Raw genomic sequence first — 27,445 nt, 5'->3', positions numbered from 1 at the left:
TCCGTCCCTTCCTCCCTCCCCTCCCTCCGTCCCTCGCTCCCTCCCCTCCCCTCCGCTCCCCTCCCCTCCCTCCGTCCCTCCCTCCCCTCCCCTCCCCTCCCCTCCCCTCCCTCCGTCCCTCGCTCCCTCCCCTCCCTCCGTCCCTCGCTCCCTCCCCTCCCCTCCGCTCCCCTCCCCTCCCTCCGTCCCTCCCTCCCCTCCCCTCCCCTCCCCTCCCCTCCCCTCCCTCCGTCCCTCCCTCCCCTCCCCTCCCCTCCCCTCCCCTCCCTCCGTCCCTCCCTCCCTCCCCTCCCCTCCGCTCCCCTCCCCTCCCTCCGTCCCTCCCTCCCCTCCCCTCCCCTCCCCTCCCTCCGTCCCTCCCTCCCTCCCCTCCCCTCCGCTCCGCTCCCCTCCCCTCCCTCCATCCCTCCCTCCCTCCCCTCCCCTCCCTCCCCTCCCCTCCACTCCCCTCCCCTCCCTCCGTCCCTCCCTCCCTCCCCTCCCCTCCCCTCCCTCCGTCCCTCCCTCCCTCCCCTCCCCTCCCTCCCCTCCCCTTCTCCCCTCTCCTCCCTGCTCCCTCTCCCCTCCCCTCCCTCCCTTCCCTCCATCCTTTCCTCCTTCCCTCCCTTGTAAGCACTTGTCACGTTGTTTATGCTTATTATATTTTTATAGCAGAAAGCAGTATATTTACTCTTTCTTAACCTCTGTTATGTTGAAAAATAACACAGGTTAATCTTTTGTTGAAGAATCTTGATGGTGTTGGGGGCGGGAGGGACACAGGGCACTGAGTTCCCGGGTTTCTGAGCCCGCCTGTAGGGTCACTTTCTGCTTCTTCTGTTAATGCAGCATTTTCACTTGGTCTCTCAGGGGCTGTGGTCCAGCAGCGTCTCAGCGCGGTCTTTGGAGATGTATGCCCCCTACTCAGGTCTCTCTTGGATGGGTGAGTTAGAATATCGTTAAGGCCAGTCGTCATAGTCACATTTAAATATAAATACGCTTCATCGTGCTGTGGAGTGAGAAGGTAGCGTTGGAGTCTGAGCATTTTACAGGACCGCAGAGCACGCCCACGGTCACCCAGCGTGGACACCACCTGCATCCCTGGAGACTATTTCTGCACCCTAGGAAAAGGGGTGAGAATGAGTTGGAGAATGCTGGTTAACTGAGTCTATCTACCTGGGATTCCAGACTCCACCGTAGTCACATTGCATGTGGCTTCAGCCCTGATAGCAGCCGCCATTCCCTCTGGGACTCTTTTACGTTTCAGAATTTTAAAAAAATCTATAAGAATGTCAACGTCAGACCTAGGCACTTTTCCCTTTGGGAACCTGCTTTCTGATCTTGCAATACACAACTACTGACGTCAAAGGCAGTGGATCGGAATTCAGGGATGATGAATTTTTTTTACTTCATGGAGACACCTTAAGCCAAGACTTCCTACTCCTGGGCCTTTGGAAGGATCTCCATAAAGTTCCTGACGAAGACTGACTTGACTCGAAATTCGTCCAGCAAAGGCTTCTGCACAGCCATGCTCAAGGAACTAGACACTCTAATTATAGTGTGCCGTGCACCCCGAAGGCACATGATCCGACGAGTAGGGTGGGCTCAGGAAGCTGCTGTGTGGGACTGTGCACGCTGGCGGGGCCGCTCTCCAATCAGGACACAGCTGCTGCTTCGGCTCCTCCCCCAGAGGCTGGCACTCCACACCCATCTGAAAAAACGCTTTTGAAAATGATAGGGTAGTCTCCGTTTAAGTAGGCATCTTTTAAGTAAGCAGATTTCTGAAATAAAAAACGCATCGTGGTTAGAGTGATCACTGCCAGAGCTGCCTTTCCAGGATAACACGAAACAGATGGAGTTATTTTAAGTCCCGAGTTTTGTCGGTGAAAAGAGTCAAACTCTGTAAAATATTGGGAGAGATTTACTCTGAGCCAAACATGAGTGACCATGGCCCGTGACACAGCCCTCGGGAGGCCCCGAGAACATGTGCCCAAGGTGGTCGGGCGCAGCTTGGTTTTACACGTTTTAGGGAGACGTGAGACGTCAGTCAAATTCATTTAAGAAATGCATCGCTTGGGGCCTCTGGTTAAAGCAAAGGATTGTGGAGACCAAAGTTCTCCGTTGCAGAGGAAGCCTTCAGGTTTGGCGAGAGCAGGTGGTCAGCGTTTCTTATCCGACATCAGGCCGGTGTTGATGTCAGTGCCGGAAGGTGTGGTGAGGCCTGTCCGGTCCCCACTTCCCATCACGGGCCCAACCGGACTCCGAGTTAAATTTTAGAGTGCTCTGGTCGAGAAGGAAGCCCATGCAGATGGCTGGGGGCCTTAGAATTTTATTTTTGGTTTACAGCCTCCTTCTTCAGGACGTTTCCTTTCCCTCTACATCCCCAAATGGTTTGAAAGACCCCAAGAAGAACCCGTTTATCTGTTATCGCCAAAGATAATCTCCACACTAAGAAAGGCACATAAATGAACTCAGGGAAGCTGGAAGAGACAGGGAATGTAGTGGGGTTTTGTTATGAATGCCTTGAGATTTTTTAATTCTGGAAGGAACACTCCGGACTGGTAACGGAGAGGCCTGATCAGCTTTGCGGGAGCGTGAGGCTTCCAGGCTCTTGTTGCTACACTCGAACGGTCAGCCCAGGACCGGCCTCTGCTGCTTTTCTGTCCTGCTCTAGGGGCGATTTAGATGTCAGTCAGAACACTGCCTTGTAACTATTTTATCAAAACAACAGCCTTTATTTGTTTGTGTTAGTAAATCACACTTACTATATATAATGTATGTTAAGTGAGATAAAAATTTACACATTTTCTTTTGATATTCTGAAAGTATTTTCCTTTGACATATGTAATTGAGTACTAACATCATTAACTATGGTCATACGTAAGACGGTAACATATTATTTCAATATAGAGATGGGGTTCCCACTATGTTGCCCAGGCTGGTCTCAAACTCCTGGGCTCAAGGGATCCTCCTCCTTTATCCTCCTGAAGTGCTGGGATTATAAGCACAAGCCATTTTTGTCTACGTTTTCATACAAAAAACATTGTTGTACTTTGCTATGGGGAGGGACTCGGAGCTTTTCCTGTCCATAGTCAGTTCACTTGTGCTGAAGTCGGAGTCACAGCTGACCAGTTCAGTCAGAACTTCTGAGTGTACGACCTGCTTCATCTCCCCAGGTGAGTTGGACGGGTGGTCAGGGCTGGACATCCTGCTCTGAGGCACCGACCCACTTAGCATCAGGCCAGGTGGACCCACCACACCATATGGTAACTGCGATTTTAGGAAGATGTGCTTGCATTGGGCAGCTCTGATGCTGCATTGACAGTTACAGTGAAGCCAGGTACTGTGGCTCACGCCTGGAATCCCAGCACTTTGGGAGGCTGAGGCAGGAGGATCACCTGAGGTCAGGAGTTCCAGACCAGCCTGGTCAACATGGTGAAACACCATCTCTACTAAAAATACAAAAATTAGCTGATTGTGGTGGTGCACGCCTGTGATCCCAGCTACTCAGGAGGCTGAGACAGGAGAATCACTTGAACCCGGGAGGCAGAGTTTGCATTGAGCTGAGATCACCACTGCACTCCAGCCTTGGTGACAGAGTGAGACTCTATCTCAAAAAAAAAAAAAAAAAAAAAAGAAAGAAAGAAAAAGAAAAAGAAAGTTAAGGTGTAGGTGTGGGGCCTTGCTAAGGTCAGAATCCTGATGTGAATGCTGAGCCATCGAACAGGGAGGTGAAAATGCACAGGAGAAACCGGGATGGAGGGACCCATGCTGCCTGGTCCGTGCAAACACCCTTTAATCCAATGTTGTACAACAGGAGAGCAACACCAATGGATTACGCAAAAAATAGTTATAGTCCAATGAAAGCCTAATTTATAAGAAATGGAGTAGCAGGGGAATAGGAAATGAAACTTACCGCATTTCTTGTACAAGTAAAAATGTTTCCTGGAATCTTCTTGGCACCAGCCTCAGGTGTGTCTTGCTGACTAAATCTGCTCTGAATTCTAGGTGCAAAGTTTGTGTTATGGCATATGGAGAGACGGGCAGCGGGAAGACCTACCCCATGCTGGGATCCCATTCGGACGATAACCCTGTCCTGCTGCTCCTCCCACAGAGGGACTTAGGAATTATCCCCAGAGCGGCTGAGGAGCTCTTCAGGTACCACTGATGGTGATGAGTGGGGCAGAGAACTATGGCATGGAAGCCAGGCAGGCAGCACACTGGTTATCACGTGGGAAAAATTATTGCCATTTGAAGAAGCTGATCAAACCCCATAATCTCCCCAGATACATTCAACCCTACCAAGTACTTCCAGACTTCTGGGCATTATTGCTACAAATTCCTATGATGAAATTCTGTTGAAATGCTATCATGAAGACAAAACTTTTTTTATTTTTCAATTTTTTTGGAGACAAGGTCTCACTTTGTTGCCCAGGTTAGAGTGCAGTGGCACGATTTTGGCTCACTGCAACCCCCGCCTCCTGGGTTCAAGCGATTCTCCTGCCTCAGCCTCCTGGGTAGCTGGGATTATAGGTGTATGTGACCACACCCAGCTAATTTTTGTATTTTTAGTGGAGATGGGGTTTCACCATGTTGACCAGGCTAGTCTCGAACTCCTGACATCAGGTGATCCACCCACCTTGGCTTCCCAGAGTGCTGGGATTACAGGCGTACGCCACTGTGCCTGGCCAAGGCAAAACTTCTTGAAAGAGATCCCAAGATGGTGGGGATGGTGGGGGATGGTGGGAGATGGTGGGGGATAGTGGGGGATAGTGGGGGATGGTGGGGATGGTGGGGGATGGTGGGGATGGTGGGGGATAGTGGGGGGTGGTGGGGGATGGTGGGGATGGTGGGGGGTGGTGGGGATGGTGGGGGATGGTGGGAGATGGTGGGGGATAGTGGGGGATGGTGGGGGATGGTGGGGATGGTGGGGGATGGTGGGAGATGGTGGGGGATAGTGGGGGATGGTGGGGATGGTGGGGATGGTGGGGGATGGTGGGGGATGGTGGGGATGGAGGTTTTCTGTCCTGAAATGGGAAGCACAGAGTGAAAATTCCTGTTCTCTGGTTGCCTTTCCCCTCCCCCATCAAGAGTCTACACATCCACTTGTCTTTAGGGTCCAGCCAACATGGCCTGTGAGGAGGCTCAAGGCCCGTTAGCACATTCCTAAAAGAGACTCACTGCCGGTGTCATAGTTTCACCAACAAAATTAGTCCTAGAGAAAAAAGAGCAAAAGGTCGTCTCAGCAGTCCAGAGGCGTGGGAAAGCCTGAATGTCCTCAGGATCTCATCCCCGGGGTGGGGGCCTCCTGCCTTTGGTGGAGATGTGGCAGAGTGTTCACGCTCACGCGTGTGTGTGTATCCTGCACTGCAGGGTGGCGGCTTTCTTGGTGGCATGTCCCCTGAAGCGGTCAGCCCCTCAGAGCAGCACGCTGGTGGTGGAGCCCACTGGCCCTTCCTGCCCACATCCTCCAAGATTCGATTCTTGTCTCTTGTGTGTCCTCGAATGGCCCGTTCACATCTGAAAACTAGGGCCAGACCAAGACGTGGGAGCTTCCGCTATAGCTAATACCTCAGTGCCTCTTCAAACCAATACTCGTTAAGTATTTGTGCACAGAAACCAATGCATGTGTGAATCTGCCTCGCTGTTTCCGGTTCTCAGCTCCCGTGCCCAGGAGACACTGGCCCGGAGGGAGAGACTGTGTGTAGGAACAGACCTTCGGTGAAAAGGCCATGTGGAGTGCAGGCCTGTGCGTTCTCTGGGGCGGGGTCCACACGCCCACGTGTACCCATCCCGCTGGGGAATGCCACGCATCAGTCCTGCCCACTTGTCGTGTGGCCACATCTGGGTTCCACCCATGCCTGGAGCCACAGGGTCGTGAAATTGGTGCGAGCTGGTGGAGCAAGACATCTTGAGGGCGCGAGCTGGTGGAGCAAGACATCTGCCACAGCGACACAGCCCACCACTGACACAGGCCACCATGGACACAGCCCACCACAGAACATGGCCCACCACAGACACACAGCCCACCATGGAGAGAGCCCGCCACGGACACAGGCCACCACGGACACAGCCCACCACAGACACACAGCCCACTGAGGACACAGCCCACCATGGACACAGCCCACCACAGACACACAGCCCACCGTGGACACACAGCCTACTGTGGAACACAGCCCACCATGGACACAGCCCACCATGGACACACAGCCCACCGCGGACACAGCCCACCACGGACACACAGCCCACTGCGGACACACAGCCCACTGCGGAACACACAGACCACCATGGACACAGCCCGCCGCAGACACACAGCCCACTGGGGATACACAGTCCACTGCAGACATAGCCCACCATGGACACACAGCCCACCACGGACACACAGCCCACCGCTGACACACAGCCCACCGCAGACACACAGTCCACTGCGGACACAGCCCACTGTGGACACACAGACCACCACGGACACGCAGACCACTGTGGACACAGCCCACCACGGACACACAGGCTACCGCGGACACACAGCCCACCGCGGACACACAGCCCACCACGGACACACAGCCAAGGGCTATTAACTTAGGCAACCAAGCCCTGTCTTGGGTGCTGCACTGTGTGATGTGTTTGATTCAGTTTCAGAATTTCATGACCCTGTGGCTCCAGGCATGGGTCACAGACATGCTGGGCAGTGCCAGGTTGCTGCTGGGGATGTCACTTTCCATTTCTTCTCGGGTCCCTTCTCCAGGGAAAGGATCTTCACTAGGGGGTGATGGCCCCCATTAGCTGGGAGCCTGAGGGTCAGCCCATTGGGACCGCTGGTGGCTTTCCCAGCCTCATTTGGAAAGGGGGACGCTGGAGAACAGGGCGTGGAGGAGGGAATCCTGGAGAAAGGCTCTCCCTGGACAAGGCTGTCCCCCTCCCCTGAGGCCCTGGCTGCCCTGCACGGCCGTCCTCACTCACACACGCACCCAACACACTGGACACCCTGCTCTGTGCACCCCTAAACTCAGCATCCACACTGACAATGCGACAGCTGTCCAAATTAGTGGGGAAAGTCAGCTTGCACGGATGGTGCGTGTCAGGAAATATTCATCCTTCCTTCTGCTAAGCAAACTCTTGAGGGCCCAGAAACAAAGTCTCAGGCAAGAGTGCTCAGAACCGAGGTAGAAAGCGGGAGAGAAATGTGGGAGTCTAGAGACGCCCTCCAACTCCCACCCCAATGCGTTTCTTTTCGTCTGTGACAGCGGGCACACCATGGTGGGGGGGAGATGTGGCATGGCAGCGCGTCCTGGAGGCCGGCTTCGTCACGTTGCCAGTGGGCGCTGCGTGCGTACTTCCAGGGTCGTATCACCCTCAGCCGGGCGTAGAGACACACATTGCAAGGCCATCAGAGCAGGCGTCTTACATCCCATGGCTGCCATTTCCATGTAGCTCTAGAATTTACTAGAAAGCACATCTGGGACAGCAGAGGGCTACTGAGGTGGAGAAGGGCTGTTAGCTGCCTACAAATGCTAGGCAAGATCCATCGGGAAGACGGCCGGGCGGCTGGGCCTCCCCAAAAACAGCTCATCACCATTACCAACGGGCCAGGCGGCTGGGCCTCCCTAGAAACAGCTCATCACCATTACCAATGGGCCAGGCGGCTGGGCCTCTCCAGAAACGGCTCATCAGCATTGCCAATGGGCCAGGCGGCTGGGCCCCTCCAGAAATGGCTCATCAGCATTGCCAACGGGCCAGGCGGCTGGGCCTCTCCAGAAACAGCTCATCACCATTACCAACGGGCCAGGCGGCTGGGCCTCCCTAGAAACAGCTCATCAGCATTGCCAACGGGCCAGGCGGCTGGGCCTCCCCAAAAACGGCTCATCAGCATTGCCAATGGGCCAGGCAGCTGGGCCCCTCCAGAAACGGCTCATCACCATTACCAACGGGCCAGGCGGCTGGGCCCCTCCAGAAACGGCTCATCAGCATTACCAATGGGCCAGTGGCATTACTGGCCAGTGCTTCAGTGCCCATTTCTAAAATGGTTTTTCTGTTTTGCTGTTCTGAGTTGTGGTGCTGAGTGCCTCCCACCATGGCACAGTGATTTGCAGGGCTGGAATTCCTGCATCCGAGTCTCCGTCTTTGTTCTTCTGAATGAGTGGCCCTGGGCAAGGCCCTGACCTCCCAAAACCTCACTTTCATTGTTTGCAGAAGTGAGAATTAGGGCAGACGTGGACCCACATGAGACCCAGAGAGGGGTGCGCTGGGCCAAGGCCAGGGGTGAGCTTGGGTGTTTGTGAATCAAAGTGCAAACAGCTCCCCGCCCAAAATTATACAAAACCACAGTGACATCGGTGCTGTCAAGAACCCTTCACCCTGAAAACGACTGCTCTTAGGTTGCTGAAGTCACCAGAGAAGGCCTTTCCTGTTGTTTTAAAGTAAATACGGTGCCGCTGCCAGGGTTCCTGGGCTCTGCATGCCATCTCCTTCCGTCTACACCTGGGTGTTGACACCACGCTCTAACTGACTGGTCTCCACTGTCCGCCTCATCAACAGGAGTGAGCTATGTTCCTCCGCCTGCCACGCACCGGCAAAGGCACTGGGGACCCAAAAGTGCATGTGATCAATTTTATGCTCTTAAAGAGTCGTCTAGAGTGGTCATTACGACCCAGCAGGAAATGCGCAGGAGCAGGGGATGGAGGCAATGTATGGCCCCGCCTCGACTTCCCTCCCTGGAAGTCAGGGGAGCCGCTGTGTTTGCGTCACACGGTTCTCGCACAGCCTGGAGTCCTGTGCGTGTGTGCCTGGCCTGCTGGGCGCTTTGCTTCTTCAAGGCTAAGATTGAAGCTTGTGGTTTTCACCATTGTCCCCAGAATCTAGTCAGCAGCCCAGTACTTATTGGTGGGGAACCTTTTGAATTAACTCCTCAGTATTACATAGCTGAGAAATTGCTAACTTAGGTTTTGTGACACTCAAAGAGACAAACTGTCACATAAGAGGATGGACCCAAGTGCTGACGTTCGGTTTCCGGGTGTGTGGTACATTTTGCCTAACGTGTGGAGAGGAGAGGAACGTAAAATCTCCGCTTAGGCCTGGCACGGTGGCTCACTCCTGTAATCCCAGAACTTTAGGAGGCTAGGCAGGTGGGTCACCTGAGGTCAGGAGTTTGAGACCAGCCTGGCCAACATGGCAAAACCCTGTCTCTACTGATAATACAAGAATAAGCCAGGCATGGTGGCACACACCTGTAATCCCAGCTACTCAGGAAGCTGAGGCAGGAGAATCAATTGAACCTGGGAGGCAGAGGTTGCAGTGAGCCGAGATCACACTGTCCTACAGCCTGGGTGACAGAGCAAGACTCAAAAATAGATAAATAAATAAAAAGTAAAATAAAATCTCTAGCTTAGCTGACTGCATTTTTCACGGTTGCACACGCTCTTCTTAGAATGTTCTCAGCAAACCCCTGTGCTGAGCCTGTGTGATACAAATCTTGATGCTTTTCCAGTCATGATTTTTACCTGAGGGTTTGACTTTGTCTTTCATGTTAGTCTTCATGTTTTCTTTACTGTTTATCATTCGAAGACAAAAACCCTCTAGATCTGGATGAAAAGCTCAGCCTGGCAGCGCCTGAGTGGGAAATATCCCTGCTGGATTTTCCCTGGGTCCACATAGCAACCTGTCCCCTGGGGCTTCCCGCCCATTCTCAGAATAGCCTTAGGAACAGGAAGAGCACAGGGCTCCCTGTCAGACTGCCTTCGCTGTGCAGGTGGTAGAGAGGTGGTCACTTCCAGCAGACCAGAAGAGGCCTTTGTTCCTTGCTGACAAGGTCGGGAGGGGAGTTTTGTCAAAGAGACAAAACAGAAAGGCCGTGGGAGGAGAGAGGGTAGGGAGGGAGGCTAGGGTCAGCGCTCAGCTTTTTCTTGTTGTGGGATTTGGTTTTATTTCTCTCTCTCTCTCTAAGTGTAGTATCTTTATTTAAAAACACTCCTGCAGTCAGCATGTAGTTCTTTAAAACATGGAGCAAAATAAGACGTGCAGCTGCTTTTTAAAGAGCCTGAACTGGTTTTACGGGTCTCGCAGGAGGGTCTCAGGTGGAAGGTACAAGTGGAGTTGAAATAAAGAACTCTGGACTCAAGCTTCCCTGAAGTGGAAAACGTTTTAAAATAAACAAACCCCATCACTGGGAAGGACTAGAGGCCCAAACGTCTCTGCAGCTTGCCTTGCGTCTCTGTGGGTCTTCAGTGCACTGGCTGCAAAGGTGCTGGTTTAAATATAACTCTGATAAAATAACTGTTCCCAAGACACATATTCACCCTACAACCTACATAGCACACCCCTCTCCCCAGGTGATCTTGGGGTGAGTGACATGCAGCCTCCTGCTCGGACCCCAGCATTTTACTGAGCATCCTCTAGGGCATGTGGGGCTATGATTGGCTTACACTGAAAATCACGCCGTGAGACTTTCCGTAAGTTTCTCTGTGTGTTTCCCTCCAGGCTTATTTCGGAAAATCCCTCAAGAATCTCAAAGGTTGGAGTCTCCATCATGGAAGTTTACAATAAAGATGTTTTTGATCCTCTGGCCAAAGACAGCGTTGCAGCTGTGTCAGGGGTCAAGCGTGAGGTGATGACAGCCAAGGACAGCCGGATAGAGGTCGTGCTGCTGGTCTCTGAGTGGGAATGGCACCTGCCTCGTGCTGCTGGTCTCTGACCGGGAACCGCACCTGCCTCGTGCTGCTGACTTCTGAGTGGGAACGGCACCTGCCTCCTGCTGCTGGCCTCTGACCAGGAACGGCACCTGCCTTATACTGCTGGTGTCTGACCGGGAACGGCACCTGCCTCATGGTCAGGAGGCTGCACATCTCTCCATGAGCTCCCCACGCCCGAAGGTCCTGAGTAGAATCAGTGTGGTGGCCCCATCAGTGCTCCTTGTCAGTGAATGGTTCCTTATGTGTCTTCGTGCTTTGTATGTGTTGCACAACTCTCAATTTGTTGCAGGAATGATCTTTCTTTAAAGGCGGCTACGTCGGGGTGACATATGTTAATTAGCTGGAATGGGTGAACATTTCACAATGTATACATATAGCAAAATATCAAGGTGTATGCCTTAAATAGATACAGTTCTCATTTGTCATTAATATCTTAAAGCTGTTAGAGATAAAAGTAAAATAGAGGGAGAGAGATCCAAGATGGCTGAGCACTAGCAGCTCGGGATTGTAGCTCCCAGTGAAAGCGCAGAGAACGAGAGGACACCACACTTTCAGATGAATTCTTGTTGCTCACGCACCAGGAGATTCCCAGCAGAGGAGCCCCCCGGGTCACCAGCGCGACTTTTGTGACCGGTGAGGTGGTTTTGCCGCTGCCTTGGTGCGGCGGTTCTTGGTGCAGAGTCAGAAAAGCACCATCAATCTTAAACGCCGCTGATTTAGTTGGCGCAGTGGGTTGCTCAGATTCCAGCACTGGGAATCAACAAGTTGGACGTCCACTCAGAAACCCAATTACAAAGACGGTAATTATAAAGACCACAGATGGATAAATCTACAACGAAGGGAAGAAAACAGCCAAAAAAGGCTGAGAATACCCAAGATCAGGATGCCTCTCCCTCAGCAGAGGATCCCAGTTCCTCATCAGCAACGGAACAAGACCTAATGGAGAAGGAATGCGTTCCATTAACAGGCTTCAAAATGTGGATGATAAGAAACTTCTGTGAATTAAAAGAACTTGTTCTAACCCAATGCAAAGAAACTAAGAACTTTGAAAAAAGGTTTGACGAAATGTTAACAAGAATACACAATTTAGAGAGGAAAATAAGTGAATTGATGGAGCTGAAAAACACAATACGAGAACTACGTGAAGTATGCACGAGTTTTAACAGCCGAATTGATCAAGCAGAAGAAAGGATATCAGAGGTCGAAGACCAACTTAATGAAATAAAACGAGAAGACAAGATTAGAGAAAAAAGGATAAAAAGGAACGAGCAAAGTCTCCAAGAAAATGGGACTATGTGAAAACACCTAATCTACGCTTGATAGGTGTACCTGAATGTGACGAAGAGAATGAATCCAAGCTGGAAAATATGCTTCAGGATATTATTCAGGAAAATTTTCCCAACCTAGCAAGGCAGGACAATATTCAACTCCAGGTAACACAGAGAACACCACAAAGACATTCCTCAAGAAAAGCAACCCCAAGGCACAGAATCGTCAGATTCACCAGGATTGAAATGAAGGAGAAAATACTAAGGGCAGCCAGAGAGAAAGGTCAGGTTACCCACAAAGGGAAGCCTATCAGACTTACAGCAGATCTCTCAGCAGAAACCCTACAAGCCAGAAGAGAGTGGGGGTCAATATTCAACATCATTAAAGAAAAGAACTTTCAACCAAGAATTTCACATCCAGCCAAACTAAGCTTCATAAGAGAAGGAAAAATAAAATCTTTTGTGGACAAGCAAGCACTCAGAGATTTCATCACCACCAGGCCTGCTTTACAAGAGCTTCTGAAAGAACCACTACACATAGAAAGGAACGATCAGTATCAGCCTTTCTAAAAAATACCAAAAAGTAAAGAGCATCAATATAATCAAGAATTTACATCAACTAGTGGGCAAAACAGCCAGCTAACATTAAATGGCAGCATTAAACTCACATATATTATTAATAATTCTAAATTTAAATCGACTAGATCCCCCAATCCAAAGACACAGACAGGCAAATTGGATAAAAAGCCAAAACCCTTTGGTATGCTGCATCCAGACCCATCTCATGTGCAAGGATACCCAAAGACTCAAAACAAAGGGATGGAGAAAGATTTACCAACCAAATGGAGAGCAAACATAAATAAACAAAAAGCAGGAGTTGCAATTTTTGCCTCTGATAAGATAGTCTTTAAAGCAACAAAGATCAAAAGAAGCAAAGAAGGACATTATATAAGGATAAAAGGATCAATGCAACAAGAAGAGCTGAAGATCCTAAATATATACGCACCCAATACCCGAATACCCAGATACATAAGACTTATAAAGAGACTTGGACTCCCACACAATAACAGGGGGAGACTTCAACATCAATATTAGACAGATCAATGAGACAGAAAATTAACAACGATATCCAGGACTTGAACTCAGATCTGGAACAAGTAAGATTAATTAACATTTATAGAACTCTCCACTTTAAATACACAAGATATACGCTCTTATCAGTACCACACAACACCTACTTACCGGTTTCAATGAAATACTGGTTGGCTGCTTGTTTGTTATTTTCTTCCCTCATTTTTTTCATGACTTTATTATTAAGCACAGTTATAGGCAGACCCATTTTTAGACTGCATTCTAGCCCAGGCAATAAACCCTGTTCTCTCTCCCTCTTCCTCTTTCTCTTTCTTCCTCGTCTTTATTCTTTTTTTTTTTTAATTTTATTACTCTTTTTCTTTCTTTATTTCTTTTTTTTAAAAAAGGTAGAACAGAAAAAATATTTTTTACATTGGAAATTAAACTAAACAAATGAATGTATCTTTTTTGGTTCGTTTGTTTTTTGAGACAGAGTTTTGCTCTTACTGCCCTAGCTGGAGTGCAATGGTGCAGTCTTGGCTCACCGCCACCTCTGCCTCCTGGGTTAAAGCAATTCTCCTGCCTCAGCCTCCCGAGTAGCTGGGATTACAGTCATACCCCACCATGCCTGACTAATTGTGTATTTTTAGTAGAGATAGGGTTTCTTCATGTTTGTCAGGCCGGTCTTGAACTCCCGACCTCACTTGATCTGCCCGCCTTGGCCTCCCAAAGTGTTGGAATTACTGCATGAGCCACCGCACCTGGCCACAAACAAATGCATGTTTAAAAAAATCTTCATAAGAGCCTATCAGATGTGTGTCATGCCATCTGACAGATGAGGAAGCAGGCTTGTGGAAGTGAAAGAATGTGCCACACCACTCAGGCTAGGAGAGATGAGCTCGTTGGCGTTTGTAAATATCAGTAATTTTCTAGAATATGATAATGAATCACTTGTAAAAGTGAGGATCCCCATATTAAGTATTTTCCTCAAAATTCCCTATTTTTAAATCCACACACATGTGCTGGGTTTGCCCCAGTGGGGACGCAGCTGGGTGGTGACAGAGGGAACCCTCGCCACCAGTGAGGGCCTGCACAGGCTGTCCGTCCTTGACCCGAGGCAGCAAGGGGAGGGCCTGCTGGCCATGCTGGTGCTGAAGGAAATCATCCATGCAATGCTCATACGGTTACACAAAGTCACTCAAACTTTGAGGCTTTAACTGGCAGACTGGGGTGGGAATGTTATCTCCTGCTGATTAAGAGCTCTGATTGGCCAGGTGCAGTGGCTCATGCCTGTAATCCCAGCACTTTGGGAGGCCGAGGTGGGCAGATCACCAGATCAAGAGATGGAGATCTTGATCCTGGCCAACCTGGTGAAACACTGTCTCTACCAAAAATACAAAAATTAGCTGAGCATGGTGGCATGCACCTGTAGTCTCAGCTACTCGGGAGGCTGAGGCAGGAGAATCACTTGAACCTGGCAGGCTGAGGTTGCAGTGAGCCAAGATCGTGCCACTGCACGCCAGGCTGGCGACGGAGCAAGACTCTACCTAAAAAAATAAGAAAAAAAGGAGCTCTAATCAGCAGGCTTAGCTCATCTCCCTCCATGGGGAAACTGGCTAAACCTTTATTTTGTAGATCAGATTTGATGCAGAAAATATTTGAAAACATTGTTTCTGGAGGCTATAATGAAGGAATAGTTGATGTTGGAAAGGTTAGCAACCTCTGATTTTGTTCCAAAACAGTTCATTATTTCAGGGTAAGCAATTAGAGATGTAACAGGCTGGTTAGGCCTCAGAAGGAAAAAGTTTGCTATGTTTTATTGTGCCCAAGGCTGGCTTTAGCCCCCATCAGCGCGCATGGCCCATGTGAGACACTTCCCTGAGCCGAGGAGGATCAGAAGTTGCCTTGGGTCGGGGGGCGCCTGCACGGTGTTCTCCACTGCTTGCCGCATCTGCAGGGGGGGTGGCAGCACCTTGAGACTGGTGGAGCTCGTTAGTGGAGGTCTGCAGCTCAGGGCGAAGCACGCCACCCTGGTGCACGTGGATTCTTCCCAGTCTCACCTGATAATTACAATGACTCTCACCACAGTCACCTGCTCTGACAGCACCAGTAGGTCACCATCTGTGCTTGGGCAGCAGCAAGTAAAAGAAAAACCCACTTACGAGGAAAACATCAGGCCGGGGGCAGTGGCTCACGCCTGTAATCCTAGTACTTTGGGATGCTGAGGCGGGTGGATCACCTGAGGTCAAGAGTTCAAGACCAGCCTGGCCAACATGGTGAAACCCTGTCTCTAATAAAAATACAAAAATTAGCGGAGTGTGGTGGCGCATGCCTGTAATCCCAGCTACTTGGGAAGCTGAGGCAGGAGAATCGCTTGAACCCAGGAGGCAGAGGTTGCTGTGAGCTGAGATTTGCGCCATTGCACTCCAGCCTGGGCAACGGAGCAAAAACTCTGTCCCAAAAAGAAAAAAGAAAAAGAAAAAAGAAAAATCAGCATGCCTGCAGCACCCAAGGCCTCTCCTGGAACCCAGGATGGGAATAGCAGCCACACCTTTTCACAATTGGAAGCCCAGACCCAAAAGCCCACTGGCATCCGAGGCTGAGCAGAAAAACTGAGGGTTGGAGGGAGGAAAACCTCCTGCTAAATAAAATACAACGCAGAAAGAAAAGCAGGGCATGCATACGCCTTGGAGTACGTGCATTGTCATAGAAGAAACAATGAGAGTGATTTCAGTTGCAAACTAAAGTTACAAACTCTGTAGTAGATCAAATGGTTCCAGTTACGTAACAAAAAGAGCACACGCTGTGAAGGTCTGTGGCATCCGGGCTGCGGCTCTCAGACCGGAGCTGCATTCAGTCCTCTGCAGGATGGTGGGACCTAATGGCAGACACCACGCACCACCCATGCTCAGGATCAGCAGGGCTGGGACTGAAATGTGTGTTTCCACAAGGGCACGGCTCTGGGAACCACACCTTGAGAGCCACGGGTCTGGGAACCACATCTGGAGAGCCACGGGTCTGGGGAACTACACCTGGAGAGCCATGGTGCTGGGGACCACATCTGGGGAGCCATGGGTCTGGGGACCACACCTGGAGAGCCACGGGTCTGGGGAACTATACCTGGAGAGCCACGGCTCTGGGGGTGGGGGCACACTTGGAGAGCCAGGGCTTTGGAGACCACACCTGGAGAGCCACAGATCCAGAGGACCACAGTTGGAGAGCCTCGGGTCTAGGGACTACACCTGGAGAGCCATAGCTCTGGGGACCATACATGGAGAGCCACAGGTCCACAGACCACGCCTGGAGAGCCAGGATCTGGGGCCCGAATGTGGGACTGTAGTCCCAGCGAAACCTGGTCTCAGTGGATTGACTAAGGTCAATTCTCACTCATGCCAAGGTCCAGTGTGGCTGAATGTTCCCCATCCTTCTTTCCAGCATGGCACTTGAAACGTGGCCTCCAAGGTTGCTCGAGAAAAGGAAGGAGAAGTGGCAGGAGAGGTAACAGGAGGTGCCCAGAGCGGGCCACAGCTGGGCACAGGGCCTTGGATCTGCAGGGGGCTGGCAAGGCACAGGCGTGTGATGTTTAGGGAGCACCAACAATCTCTACTGAAACCCTGATACCATGGAGGCGTGACTGCCAGTGGTGGAGATGTAAGACTGGATTTCATGCCCTTTTAAAAAAATGGTATTTTCTGTTTGGCACAGTGAGTAAATGTTATTTTGCTTTCTTAAAAAAAATCTAAAAAGTTTGTTTCGGAATAACACACTACAAAGACATTTGTATTAAAACGAAAGTCCTTTTGCTAGGATTTTTGTGGAAGATCATCAAACAGTATAGAATTTCTTTCTAAAAGGACTCACAGATTTTCTGAGTGGGATTTAAGTAACATAATTACCAGGTCTTTCTAAGAAACATTCTCGATTTTCTTTGGGCCAATTAAGCATTAGTTCAACCTTCCACAGTGAGGAGAGTGGCTTTCTAACCTGTCGTATTGTCCCCCAGAGAAGCCACTATTCCCTGCCCTCTGCTGAAATCCCCCTTCTTTTTTAAATTTATTTATTTTTTGAGATGGAGTCTTGCTCTGATGCCCAGGCTGGGCTGCAGTGGTGCAATCTTGGCTCACTGCAACTTCCAAGTGATTCTCCTGCCTCAGTCTCCTGAGTAGCTGGGATTACAGCTGAGAGGGGGTTTTACCATGTTGGCCAGGCTGGTCTCAAACTCCTGATCTCAGATGATCTACCTGCCTTGGCCTCCCAAAGTGCTGGGACTATAGGCATGAGCCACCGCCCCCGGCCAAGATCCTGCTTCTTGCTGGGTGGGAGGCTGGGCCGGAGGGTGCAGTTCAGAAGCGTCTGGGCCCCGACGGAGGCGAAGCACAGCTTCGTGGCTTTGTGCCACGGTTTCCCTCCTTGTGGCTTCCCGAGCCTGCGGTGCCACCCTCCCCAGGGAAGGAACAGAGGCAGGACGGGCAGAAAGGAGCCACAGCGCTTGTCTCCGGGCTCCGCAGCTGGTTCCTGGAGACGCTGCAGAGTGCATGGAGCAGGTGCAGGCCCGGCCGCAGCCTGTGGACCTGGCCGACAGCAAAGGCGTCAGTGAGCAGGGGCTGCAGCGTTTCCCGGGTGGGGGACACAGGCACTGCAGAAGCCCCTGGTCCGGAGGAGCCGGACCTGCCCCAGGCCGCCCAGGAAGCTCTGGACGCGCGGGGCATTTCCCCTCCACAGAGGAGTTCCAAATCCCCGTTACATTCTCAGGGATCCGTCCTCCTACCCCGGCAACCCAGGAGTCGTGTTCCTCACGCTGGCCCTTTGGGAAGAGAAAACCTGAGTCCCAGCAGGAGCTTGCTTTGAGCCGTGAGCAGGGCCTGGAAGGACCCTTGCTCTGCACCTGTCCCTTCCTGTCCACAGGCCTCCCCTCTCTCTACCTGCCCGAAAGCCGATCCTGCCAAGCAGCCGGTTGTGCTTTTCCTGCGTCCTGTCTTAGTGCAAATGGTGATGGTGCGTGGGAGTCCCTGTCCCGTTCCAGGTGTGTCTGGGGCCACCGGGGCGGCCCTGAGGGAGACAGCGTGCATCAGCCACAGTCTTGCAGCCCTGGCAGACGTCCTGGGAACCTCGTTGGAGCACCGCGGCCACGTCCCATACCGGAACAGCAGACCCACCCACCTCCTTCAGGACTGCCTCCTTAACGATTTCCCCAAAATGCCCCAGAATGGGGACCCCGTACCCCAGAATACGTGCACACACGTCCAGCCTGTGTGTCCTCGAGGGCCACCCGTGCTCCCCTGCTCCTCCCATCCCCTCCCCTCCCACGGCACGGGTGGTCCTTCTCCTGCGCCGTCACGCCTCGGTCTAGTTGCTCGCTTGTTCGGTCTGTGTGTGACTTGCCTCACTGTGGGGGGTCAGTGTCTCAAGGGTGGCAGCTCTGGCCTCTCTCTTCACCAGGGGGTCCCCCAGGGTGGCTGAGGATCTCCAGGCTGCTGCTGCGCACGTGGCCTGGGGCCCTCCAGCTGGGTGGACCTGCTCAGGCCACCAGTTCCTCCCGTCTTTTGGGGGCAGGTGCCAGAGCCCGGACGCAGCAGATGAAGTGCCAATGCCGGGTGGGGCACGGGTGGCCCCTGTGGGGAGACACCCAGCTGCAGCCAGATCTGCACTTGGCGGTCTAGGGGAGCTCAGTTAGTGCCCCTTCCCCCACTCAGACTCTGGACTGCTTGAAAGGGAGGACTCACTTGAGGAAGCATCGCTGCTGCAGAGTGGCCTCTGTTGGGGCCGGGCTTCCTGATGCTGAGGGTCCAGGCAGAGTCTCCCAGAGGCGGCCCTGGGCCCTGCAGACCCTGCCCGGAGAAAGGCCATGGCAGGATGGCAGGGGTGGCAGGGGCATGTGGCCACCACAGCGGGGGCTCCTCTTTCCTGGAAGGGCCGCCCTGGGAGGCGGTGGAGGGGCTGCTGGTGCTTGGGACTCAGGGGGTCGGAATGGTCCGGGCACTCCCTGTCTCTCGTTGTGGGGTGTTTCCCCTGTCATGGCCAACTGGCTTCCTCCACATGGTGAATAGCGGGGCTGTTCGCTGGGTCACATGTTTCGATTCTGCCTCTAAGAGACCATGTGGCACTCTTGAATTCCAAAGCTCATAGTCCCCACAGAGAGACCGGGTGGCCTGGGCCGGGTGTGCAGCCCTCCCATGAGCTCAGAGGTGGCACTGTGGGGCACACAGTGCCCCGAGAGCCAGCAGGTCCCTCGTGGAGCCTGGGCCCCGGCCTCTGGGGTCAGCACTGCCCCTCTTAGCTCTCCCTGCCTTCTCTGTTGTTTATGGTTCCCATCTGTACTGGTTAACCCTCACTACTGGTCCTGAAAACTGCAAGAGACAGAATTCCCCCAGGAGGACAAGTCCCGGGATCATGACTCCTGCCAGTGGGACCCGAGGGAGCTGCAGAGCCGTGGGCAGTGAGCAGCCAGCATGGGCACAAGGGAGGTTTGGAAAGAGCAGCCCTGGGGGGCCGAGAGCGCGCTGCATGGTGACTGTCAGACTCACTGTAAGGCTGATTTGTCACCCCTGTAATTCCCAGGACACAGGAGGGAGAGGAGGAGGCCTGCGGCTTCCCCAGGTGAAGGGTACCAGTGATCAGAGGCTGACCCGCCCGGACCCGGTGTCCCAGGGGCTGGCAAGACGAGGCCACCTTCCCACTCGGGCGCCGGGTGGCCCCTCTCTGCAGCCGCCCATCCCAGGCCCCGGTTGCTAGCATTTGGGCACTTCAAGATGCCGCTCTTTTTTCTGGCTTGCATGTGGTTCTTTTTGTTTAAAAGAGGCGATGCGAAACTGCTGGTGATTCTGTGTGTGTCTCCCAGCCAGAGGCACCTGGCGCAGCGGCTGCGGGGCTTGCAGAGGCTGTGGGGACTGTCCTTTGGAACCCGTGCTCAGCGAGTGCAGCGAGGCCCAGCCAGAAAGAGGCAGCCCAGCTCCCGGCGGAGGGGAAGATGTGGCCGGATTGAACGCATCAACGAGCTTTCCTCTCTAAAAATGTGTTTCTTGTCATTGCTTTACAATGCATATGTGCACAGAAATGAACAGGTTTGATGTGGACCCCAGACACCTGGTTTTATTGCAGAGCGCCCTCACGAACGTGGATGGGACCCCTCACCAGACCAGCAGGCGGGGGAGGTTCACAGATAGAGACCAGTGGGTGGGGCAGGTTCACAGATAGAGACCAGTGGGCAGGGCAGGTTCACAGATGGGAGACCAGTGGGCAGGGCAGGTTCACAGAGAAGCTCCTTGCAGGGCGTGGCCGTGAGGGGTCAGGGCAGCCACTCACTGTCCTCACTGGACTCTTCCCAGAGGCCGCCCCGGGCCCCAAAGGCCCTGCCTTGGGAAAGGCGGGAGGCGGCAGAAATGATGTGGGCAGGAGGGCAGGGGTGGGAGTACCTCACAGTGGGGGCTCGTCTTCCTGGTGGCGCTGGTCAGCCTGGGCCCCATGCGGATGCCCCTGTGACCTCTGGGGAGGCACCGCTGGGCATGTATGGCCCCAGAGCCACCAGGCCTCACTCAGAGTTGCCGCCTCTGCCTCCTGGAGTTGGACCCCTTCCTTCCCCCTCCCCCGCTCCCTCTTTCTTCACCACTGTTTCTGGTTGTCCGCCACAGTCGGCATGAGGAGCTGTGGCAGGGAGGGAGGGGCGTCAGGGCCAGCCTCACACCTGTCGGAAGGCCCCAGGATTCCCAGCACAGGCTCTGGGACCAAGCGGACTGGCTTCCCTGGTGGCTCTGCCACCACCCGTTCTGCGTCTCCTGATGGTTTGCTTGGTCTCTGAAGCCCAGCTTCCCCCTCTGCAAGACCAGGTGAGACCGGAGGGATCTCAGCCATAAAGGAGACAGAACAGCTATGGGGACTGGCCTGTGGCTTGCCTGCCTTGGGGCTGGGCTGGCAAGTTGAAGCCGCACTCCGCCACGGGGCCCCTCTCCACCTCACAGGGGGATGGAGGTGAAGACAGCTGCCCACCGCTTCCTCTGCTGGAAGGATGGCCGCTGGGGCTGCCCCATCTCCATTGGGCCCACGGTGACAGATGTGCCCTCTTGGACCTGGTGGGGACAAGAGCAGGGTCCCAGGAGGAACGTATGTGTGGAGGGATGGGGGGCCACAGGCACAGACTGAGAAGAACACTCCACTTCCTATCAGCAATCACTCTGGCTCTGAGGAGGAGGCTGGGAAGCAGGTTTTGGAGCGAAGTCACAGCTGGTGGCTTTCGTAGCACAGGTGGTTTCACTGCCAGGAAAATGTTTTTTGACTCCCTCCTCCAGATGGGAGAGGGAGGGAAAATGTCTTTTCTAGTAGTTATCACACACCAAGCAAACCCGTGCCCACGTGTAGCTCAGGTGAGGAGCGTGAGCTGCCGTGGACTGACTCATGAGGGGCAAAAGGGCAGGAGCCTCGTCCCTTCCTGGAAGCCCGGAGCAAGGCATGGGGACGGGGGGGCGCTGCTCAGGGCCCAGTGTGCTAATGGCCTTTCCCTGTACTCCTTTTCCCAGGGTGGAGCGTTCTGTCCCACTGGGCATGGGGACCAGGCGGCCAGGGAAGGCAGGTGCATGGGCGTCATGCACTGAAGACAGAGATTGCCCAGCCAGGAAAGGGCTCAGGCAAACAGCGGGGCTGACAGCAGGGGCACCAGCTTCAACTCATGGCTTTTAATATAATCGGGGAGGGAGATGGAAGATGATAGATGAATCAGTAAGCAGATACACATCCTGGACCCATGGATGACAGACAAACTCAGCAGCAGATGGATCAGATTTAAGCTCATATATCAAAAATATGATCATTTCAATGTGTAATCAATGTGAACTCAATCTGAAGACATGGATGAGATATTGTGGAGTCTGTCACAGTAAGTCTTCGGAATCGGTGTGCTTTCCCGCTGACTGACAGTGCCCTCAGCACAGGCTGGCTGCAAGAGTGGGGGCCGCCGGTGAGCAGCCTCCAGCCCCGTGCTGAACCCCACAGACAAACACCTCCACTTCCTAACAACAATTTTTAAGGATCCCTTGATTATCCTGAAGTGAAATTACATTACACATGGATTATATAATCTACCAGACAGAGCACACTTTTTAAAAAATATAATCAATATAATGATGTAACTATAATATAATGGAGGAATAGAATAGGCCAGGCGCAGTGGCTCACACCTGTAATTCCAATACTTTGGGAGGCCGAGGCAGGTGGATCATTTGAGGTCAGGAGTTTGAGACCAGCCTGGCCAAGAAGGTGAAACACTATCTCTACTGAAAATACAAACATTAGCCGAGTGTGCTGGCACCTGTTATCCCAGCTAGTCAGGAGGCTGAGGCAGGAAGGTGGAGGTTGCAGTGAGCCGAGATTGTGCCAGTGCACTCCAGCCTGGGTGATAGAGGGAGCCGCGGTCTCAAACAAACAAACAAACAAATAAATAAATAAATAAAAAGTACACTGGAGAAATAAAGGGAATCTTTTTCTCTGTGTATATATACATATGTATATTTCAATTTGTAAAACTTTCAAAACAGCTATACCTGCACACACAGTGAAATAAATGAGCTTGGGTATAAGAAGTAAGACAACATTCAATTTATGTATATTCAACAATTTAGAAATCAGGGTCAAGCGGCTGTATCTGTGTGTGTGCATGCACGTGCATGTAAAATCCACGAATGTGGCTGCTACAAACAGCAGACGGACAGGGAAGCGTCACATCTGTGACTCGAATGTCACGAGCGATACAACTTTGTAAATGCTGAAAACCTCCTGGGAACGTCACAGAGTGTTAGCTGTTCCACTGTTGCATTTCTGACACGTAGTGTACATAAAGCTGCAGAAGTAATTCTTCATGATTTCATGGAGAGCAGAGTGAGGGTTCAGGCCTGGACCGCCGAAGGCAGGATTTCCACCTGTCAACTGCTGGTGTGGGCTAAAGCCACGTGGCCCTCGGGACAGTATTTACCTTGTGGGCGAGTCCTGTGCCTGGCTGGGGACCTGGTGTCCTTGGTGCCCATCTGCTCAATATCACTTGTGTCCCCTCATCATTGTGACGACCTGAAAGATCCCACGGGTTCTGAGAGGCTCCCTCAGTACCCCACATAAATCAGCCTTCTTTTCTGGGTTGGCCCTTAAGCAGGCAGAGGCTCCCTGCTCAGGAAGCCCCTCAGCTGCTCACAAGGCGTGAAGTTCCTTTAACAGGAGAGAGACTTCGGCGCACAAGTGAGGCGGCCGCCCTGGTGAGATGGAACCCTCTCCGAGGGGCCCACACCGAGCAGCAGCGCTGAGAACCGCGGCCCGGCCTCGCGGTCCTCCTCCTGACCTCGCAGGGCCGGAGCGGCTGCCATGCCGTGACCTAAGGGAAGCCTGGCTGAGCCGCGTGACACTCACCAAGCCTTCTTCATGCGTCTGGTGAAGTTCCTCTCTGAGTGAGGCTGGCCTTGCAATGACCAAGCTGCCTTCGTAGAGGGTGGATGGACGCTCACCTCACAGCCGCCTGGGGACCACAGTGGGGCCCCTGAGATGTGCCCCGCATTGTGAAGACATGTCGATGTCAGAGGTGTGAGTGACTCAGGACCCTGCCGGTGCCACGGCCGAGAGCAGGGCGTGTGTGCAGACACTCGAAATTGGGGCAGTGGGCGGGAGGGGTGCTTGGCCCCAGACACCGGACCCCACCCATGCCACCCTGACGCCCCCACGCTGCAGACTGGGCCCCTCTGCGCCATCACAGGGCATGCAGCTGAGCCCTCGCTTCCCAGGCTCTGTCCCCTCTCACTCCCAACTCCCCTTTTTCTAGAAGGAAGGCTGGGTCCAGTCTTCAGCCTGCTCCACTCAGCCACACCCAAAGTGGCAGAGTTCAGACCACACACCTGGCTGCAAACCAGCCCAGCCTCCAGGGTGTGGGGCTCCAGGCACTCACCCCACCGCTGGCCACCACCCATGATTTTGATGGCCACCACCGTGGTACAGATGCGCTGGCTCTAAGAAGGGAACGGGGGGGGGAAAGATCCAGGAAACAGAAAAAACCAAAACTAGTCAGTGACTGGAACTCACAGGCGTTCTGTCAACGAACAGCTCTGCTCTGGGGTGAGTATCTTCACGTTCATGAGCTGCTTCCTCCTGGCTCTGGCCCTTGGAGGTGTTCAGGATCAACCCACTGAAAGGCAAGGACGCTGGGGCTGTGGAAGGCGGCGTGCTCACCGACACGAGCTCACCAGTGTGCCTACCGACGCAGTGCTGTGGGCGGGTGGGAAGGAGCGTCTGCCCCTCGGTCATGGCACAGCTTCTCTCACAAAAGTGGACCTTTGGAGGGCAGTCCCAGTGCCACAGAGAAATGTGTCTCCAAACACACTCGTGGCTTCTGCAAATGGCACCAGCCAGGCCTCCTGGGTGCTGACCTAGGGCACAATTGTTTGTGCATGAAAGCCGCCTTATGGGGTGAGCGCCTGAATCTGAGGTTGTGTTCCCAGGGCTGACATGTCTGTGGGACTCACAGCCAGATGGGGCATGCCTGAAGGGGCACCGTGAACCTGGATATCCCACCCCTTCCCTCCCTCAGGCCCCGGGCAGGCTCAGGAGAGGAGAGGAGGAAGGGAAGGAGCCCAGGCCCCAGGGCTGGCGCAGCTCCAAATGTGGTTTCATCCGGAGGACGCTGCAAGCCTAGAATGAAACACCCTGCCCTCTTCCACTTGCAGGGGTCAGAGGCCACTGGTTTTGAAGACATTTGCAGTGATCTGTGGGAAGAAACACTCAGCAGGGGTTTAGGTGGCATGTGGAGGCCACGGGAGCACAGCCACACAGACAGGAGGGAGCGAAGGTGCCACAGCCACCCAGGATGCGGGAGCTGCCACAGGCGTCTCTTAGAGTGGAACGACGGGGCCTGGCCCCATCTCAGGGTCCTGGGGGGCCTCCTTTAGGGGCAGCCTCTGAAACAGTGGCGATGGGGGTGTCGAAGTGTCCGGCCGTGCGGGACCGTGTGTTCTGTACTATAATCACCCTATGAGGGATGCACACTGCGTCCTGGAGCGCCCAGACACTGGCCCCGGGCCTGCTGGCATTTGCCGGGGGCTCCTGCTCCGAGGGTCCCACCCTGGCCATCCTCAGCGTGAGGTGGAGGGGGTGGGATATGCTGGGGACGCCGGCTGCCCCGGAGCTTTCCTGCGCGCCCTCTCCTCCGCAGGCTGCCCGTGCTCCCTGGGAACCGGGAACGGCCCCCGGGTGTGGTGGGGGTGTCTGCACAGCGCGGCCTGTGGCCTGGACACTCCCTCAGGACTGTCCGGGGCCAGGGTCATCTCAGAATCTCACCTGGGGAACAACCCGGCGCTGACACTCCGGGAAGGAGCGGCGGTGGGAGGAGGCAGGGGGAGCGCAGGGAGGGCAAGCCGGGGCCCTCGTGTGGCCAGGGCAGCCACGACCTCCTCACCGCAGTGCGCGCCTGGCAGCCCCGCGTGGCCGAGGCCCTGGGCCTGGGAACTGGTCATCCACGCTGCCCGTGTTTGGTTCGCAAACATGAACACACCTCATTTGCGGAGACAGAGGCGGTGGGATCTTGACCCCGGGGTGTTGCTGTGGGAGGCCAGAGAGCTGTTGGCCCGGCGGGCAGGACCCGGTGACTGATGGCCTGGGGGGTCTCAGAGCTCCCTGGACCTTCCCCCTGCTTGCTGGAGCTTGGCCAAAACCCAGGGACGTTTTACATCTGTTTCCCTGCAGTGCTGGGCGCGCTGGAGTTTCAGCCACGCTCCTCCCCAAGAACCCGGGGTGGGCGGGGGCCAGAACAGTGCAGGCGGGTGGGTGTGGCGAGATGCCAGCGGGCCCTCCGCAAGGGCTTCAGCTCCGTCACAGCCAGCGGGACTCTGGCTTAGCCTTGGTGGACAGCTGGCACGGCCAGAGTGAGACAGCACCGCCCACTGAGGGGGAGCACTTCCTCTGGCCTCTCCCTCTTCCCCCAGCCTCTCCACCCGGCCTCTCCCTCACTCTTCCCCCGGCCTCTCCACCCGGCCTCTCCCTCACTCTTCCCCCCCGGCCTCTCCACCCGGCCTCTCCCTCACTCTTCCCCCGGCCTCTCCACCCGGCCTCTCCCTCACTCTTCCCCTGGCCTCTCCACCCGGCCTCTCCCTCACTCTTCCCCCCCGGCCTCTCCACCCGGCCTCTCCCTCACTCTTCCCCTGGCCTCTCCACCCAGCCTCTCCCTCCCTCTGGCACCTCTTCTGTGCCCATTTATTGGTACCCTGTACCCAGGTCTTGTTTTGGCACTGAGGAAACTGCAGTAAATGCCCGAGGCTCCTGTCTTGAAGCTCCTAAGACTGGGACGAAGACTGATGAGCTGGACATCTGTCCCAGCACGGTGACACAGGGTGGGCTGAGCTCGTCCGCCGATGTCTGTGTCGGAATCCTCGCGAGCAAGGCTGAGGCGTTACAAGGTGGGGCCTGTGGGAGCCGGGGAGGCTGTTGGGCGGAGCTTTACGGTGGGGTCAGTGCCTTCGTAAGGGGGGCCCTGGGAGCGTCCAAGCCCCTTCTGCCCTGAGACGACACAGCGGCCAGGGAGGGGCCTGGACCAGGAACTGAACTGGCCAGCACCTTGACCCTGGACTTGGAGCCTCCAGAACCGTGAGGTGTGGGCGGAGTGAGGCCGCACGGCCTGAGGGGAGCTGCTGCAGCAACCAGAACAAACACGCCGCGCCGTGGACACGCGGGGGTTGGGGCTGGGGCTGGCCTGCCGCCTCTCGGGAGCCAAGGGCACCCGCCCCCCCGGGCATCACGGTGAGAAGCCAGACACACGGAGAGGCTGTGGGGAGGCAGCCCGGACCTGGCTGGATGCTTCACATGCCTGCCACCATTCGGGGCAGTGCCACCTCCCAGCCAGTGCCGGGTCCACAGCAGGCACACCCACCCTGCAGGTCGGGGCCGCAGGGCCTCCCGCCTCCCGCCACCTTCCGCTGCGCAGCCCCTTCATCAGAGAACAAAGAGCACTTTGGTTTCTTTTGAGACGGTCTCTCAGTGTCACTCAGGCTGCAGGGCAGTGGCAGGAGCTCAGTTCACAGCAGCCTCGATCTCCCAGGTTCAGGCCACCCTCCCACCTCAGCCTCCCGAGGAGTTGGGACCACAGGTGCCACCATGCCTGGCTCATTTTATTTCTGTTTTTTTTTTTTTTTGTAGAGATGGGGTTTTGCCAGGTCCCCCAGGCTGGTCCCAAACTCCTGGCCTCAAGGGGTCCGCCTGCCTCAGCCTCCCAAAGTGTTGGGATTACAGGTGTGAGCCGCCGTGCCTGGCCATGAAGAGCATCGCAGAGGCTCCTGAGGCGCGCCCACCTCCTGCGTCCACCCCAGGGGAGGCCACCCCATGCTCGGTGGCCTGTTCCTATTGTTACGTGCTCCCATGTCCGCTCAGGAGGGAGCCTGGCCCGCACTCCACAGGGCGCGCCCCTGCGTCTTGCTCTGCGGAGGTGCTTCTTCCTCT

General features: G+C 54.4%; 1 protein-coding gene across 1 annotated transcript in view; it reads left to right on the top strand.

Annotated features, from left to right (window-relative positions):
* KIF25 (kinesin family member 25) overlaps positions 1 to 20,064 on the top strand; it is a 47,613-nt gene extending 27,549 nt beyond the window's left edge. Inside the window, 7 exon segments of the mRNA XM_074397081.1 lie at positions 847 to 919; positions 3,985 to 4,134; positions 10,447 to 10,623; positions 14,955 to 15,104; positions 17,412 to 17,590; positions 18,021 to 18,174; positions 19,791 to 20,064. Of these exon segments, the coding sequence (XP_074253182.1) occupies positions 847 to 919; positions 3,985 to 4,134; positions 10,447 to 10,623; positions 14,955 to 15,104; positions 17,412 to 17,590; positions 18,021 to 18,174; positions 19,791 to 20,064 (1,157 nt within the window).
* Positions 20,065 to 27,445: the final 7,381 nt, after the last annotated feature.

This window comes from Saimiri boliviensis, chromosome 4 (genome assembly GCF_048565385.1).
Source record: "Saimiri boliviensis isolate mSaiBol1 chromosome 4, mSaiBol1.pri, whole genome shotgun sequence".
Taxonomy (NCBI): domain Eukaryota; kingdom Metazoa; phylum Chordata; class Mammalia; order Primates; family Cebidae; genus Saimiri; species Saimiri boliviensis.
This window is presented reverse-complemented; position numbering and strand designations above follow the sequence as displayed.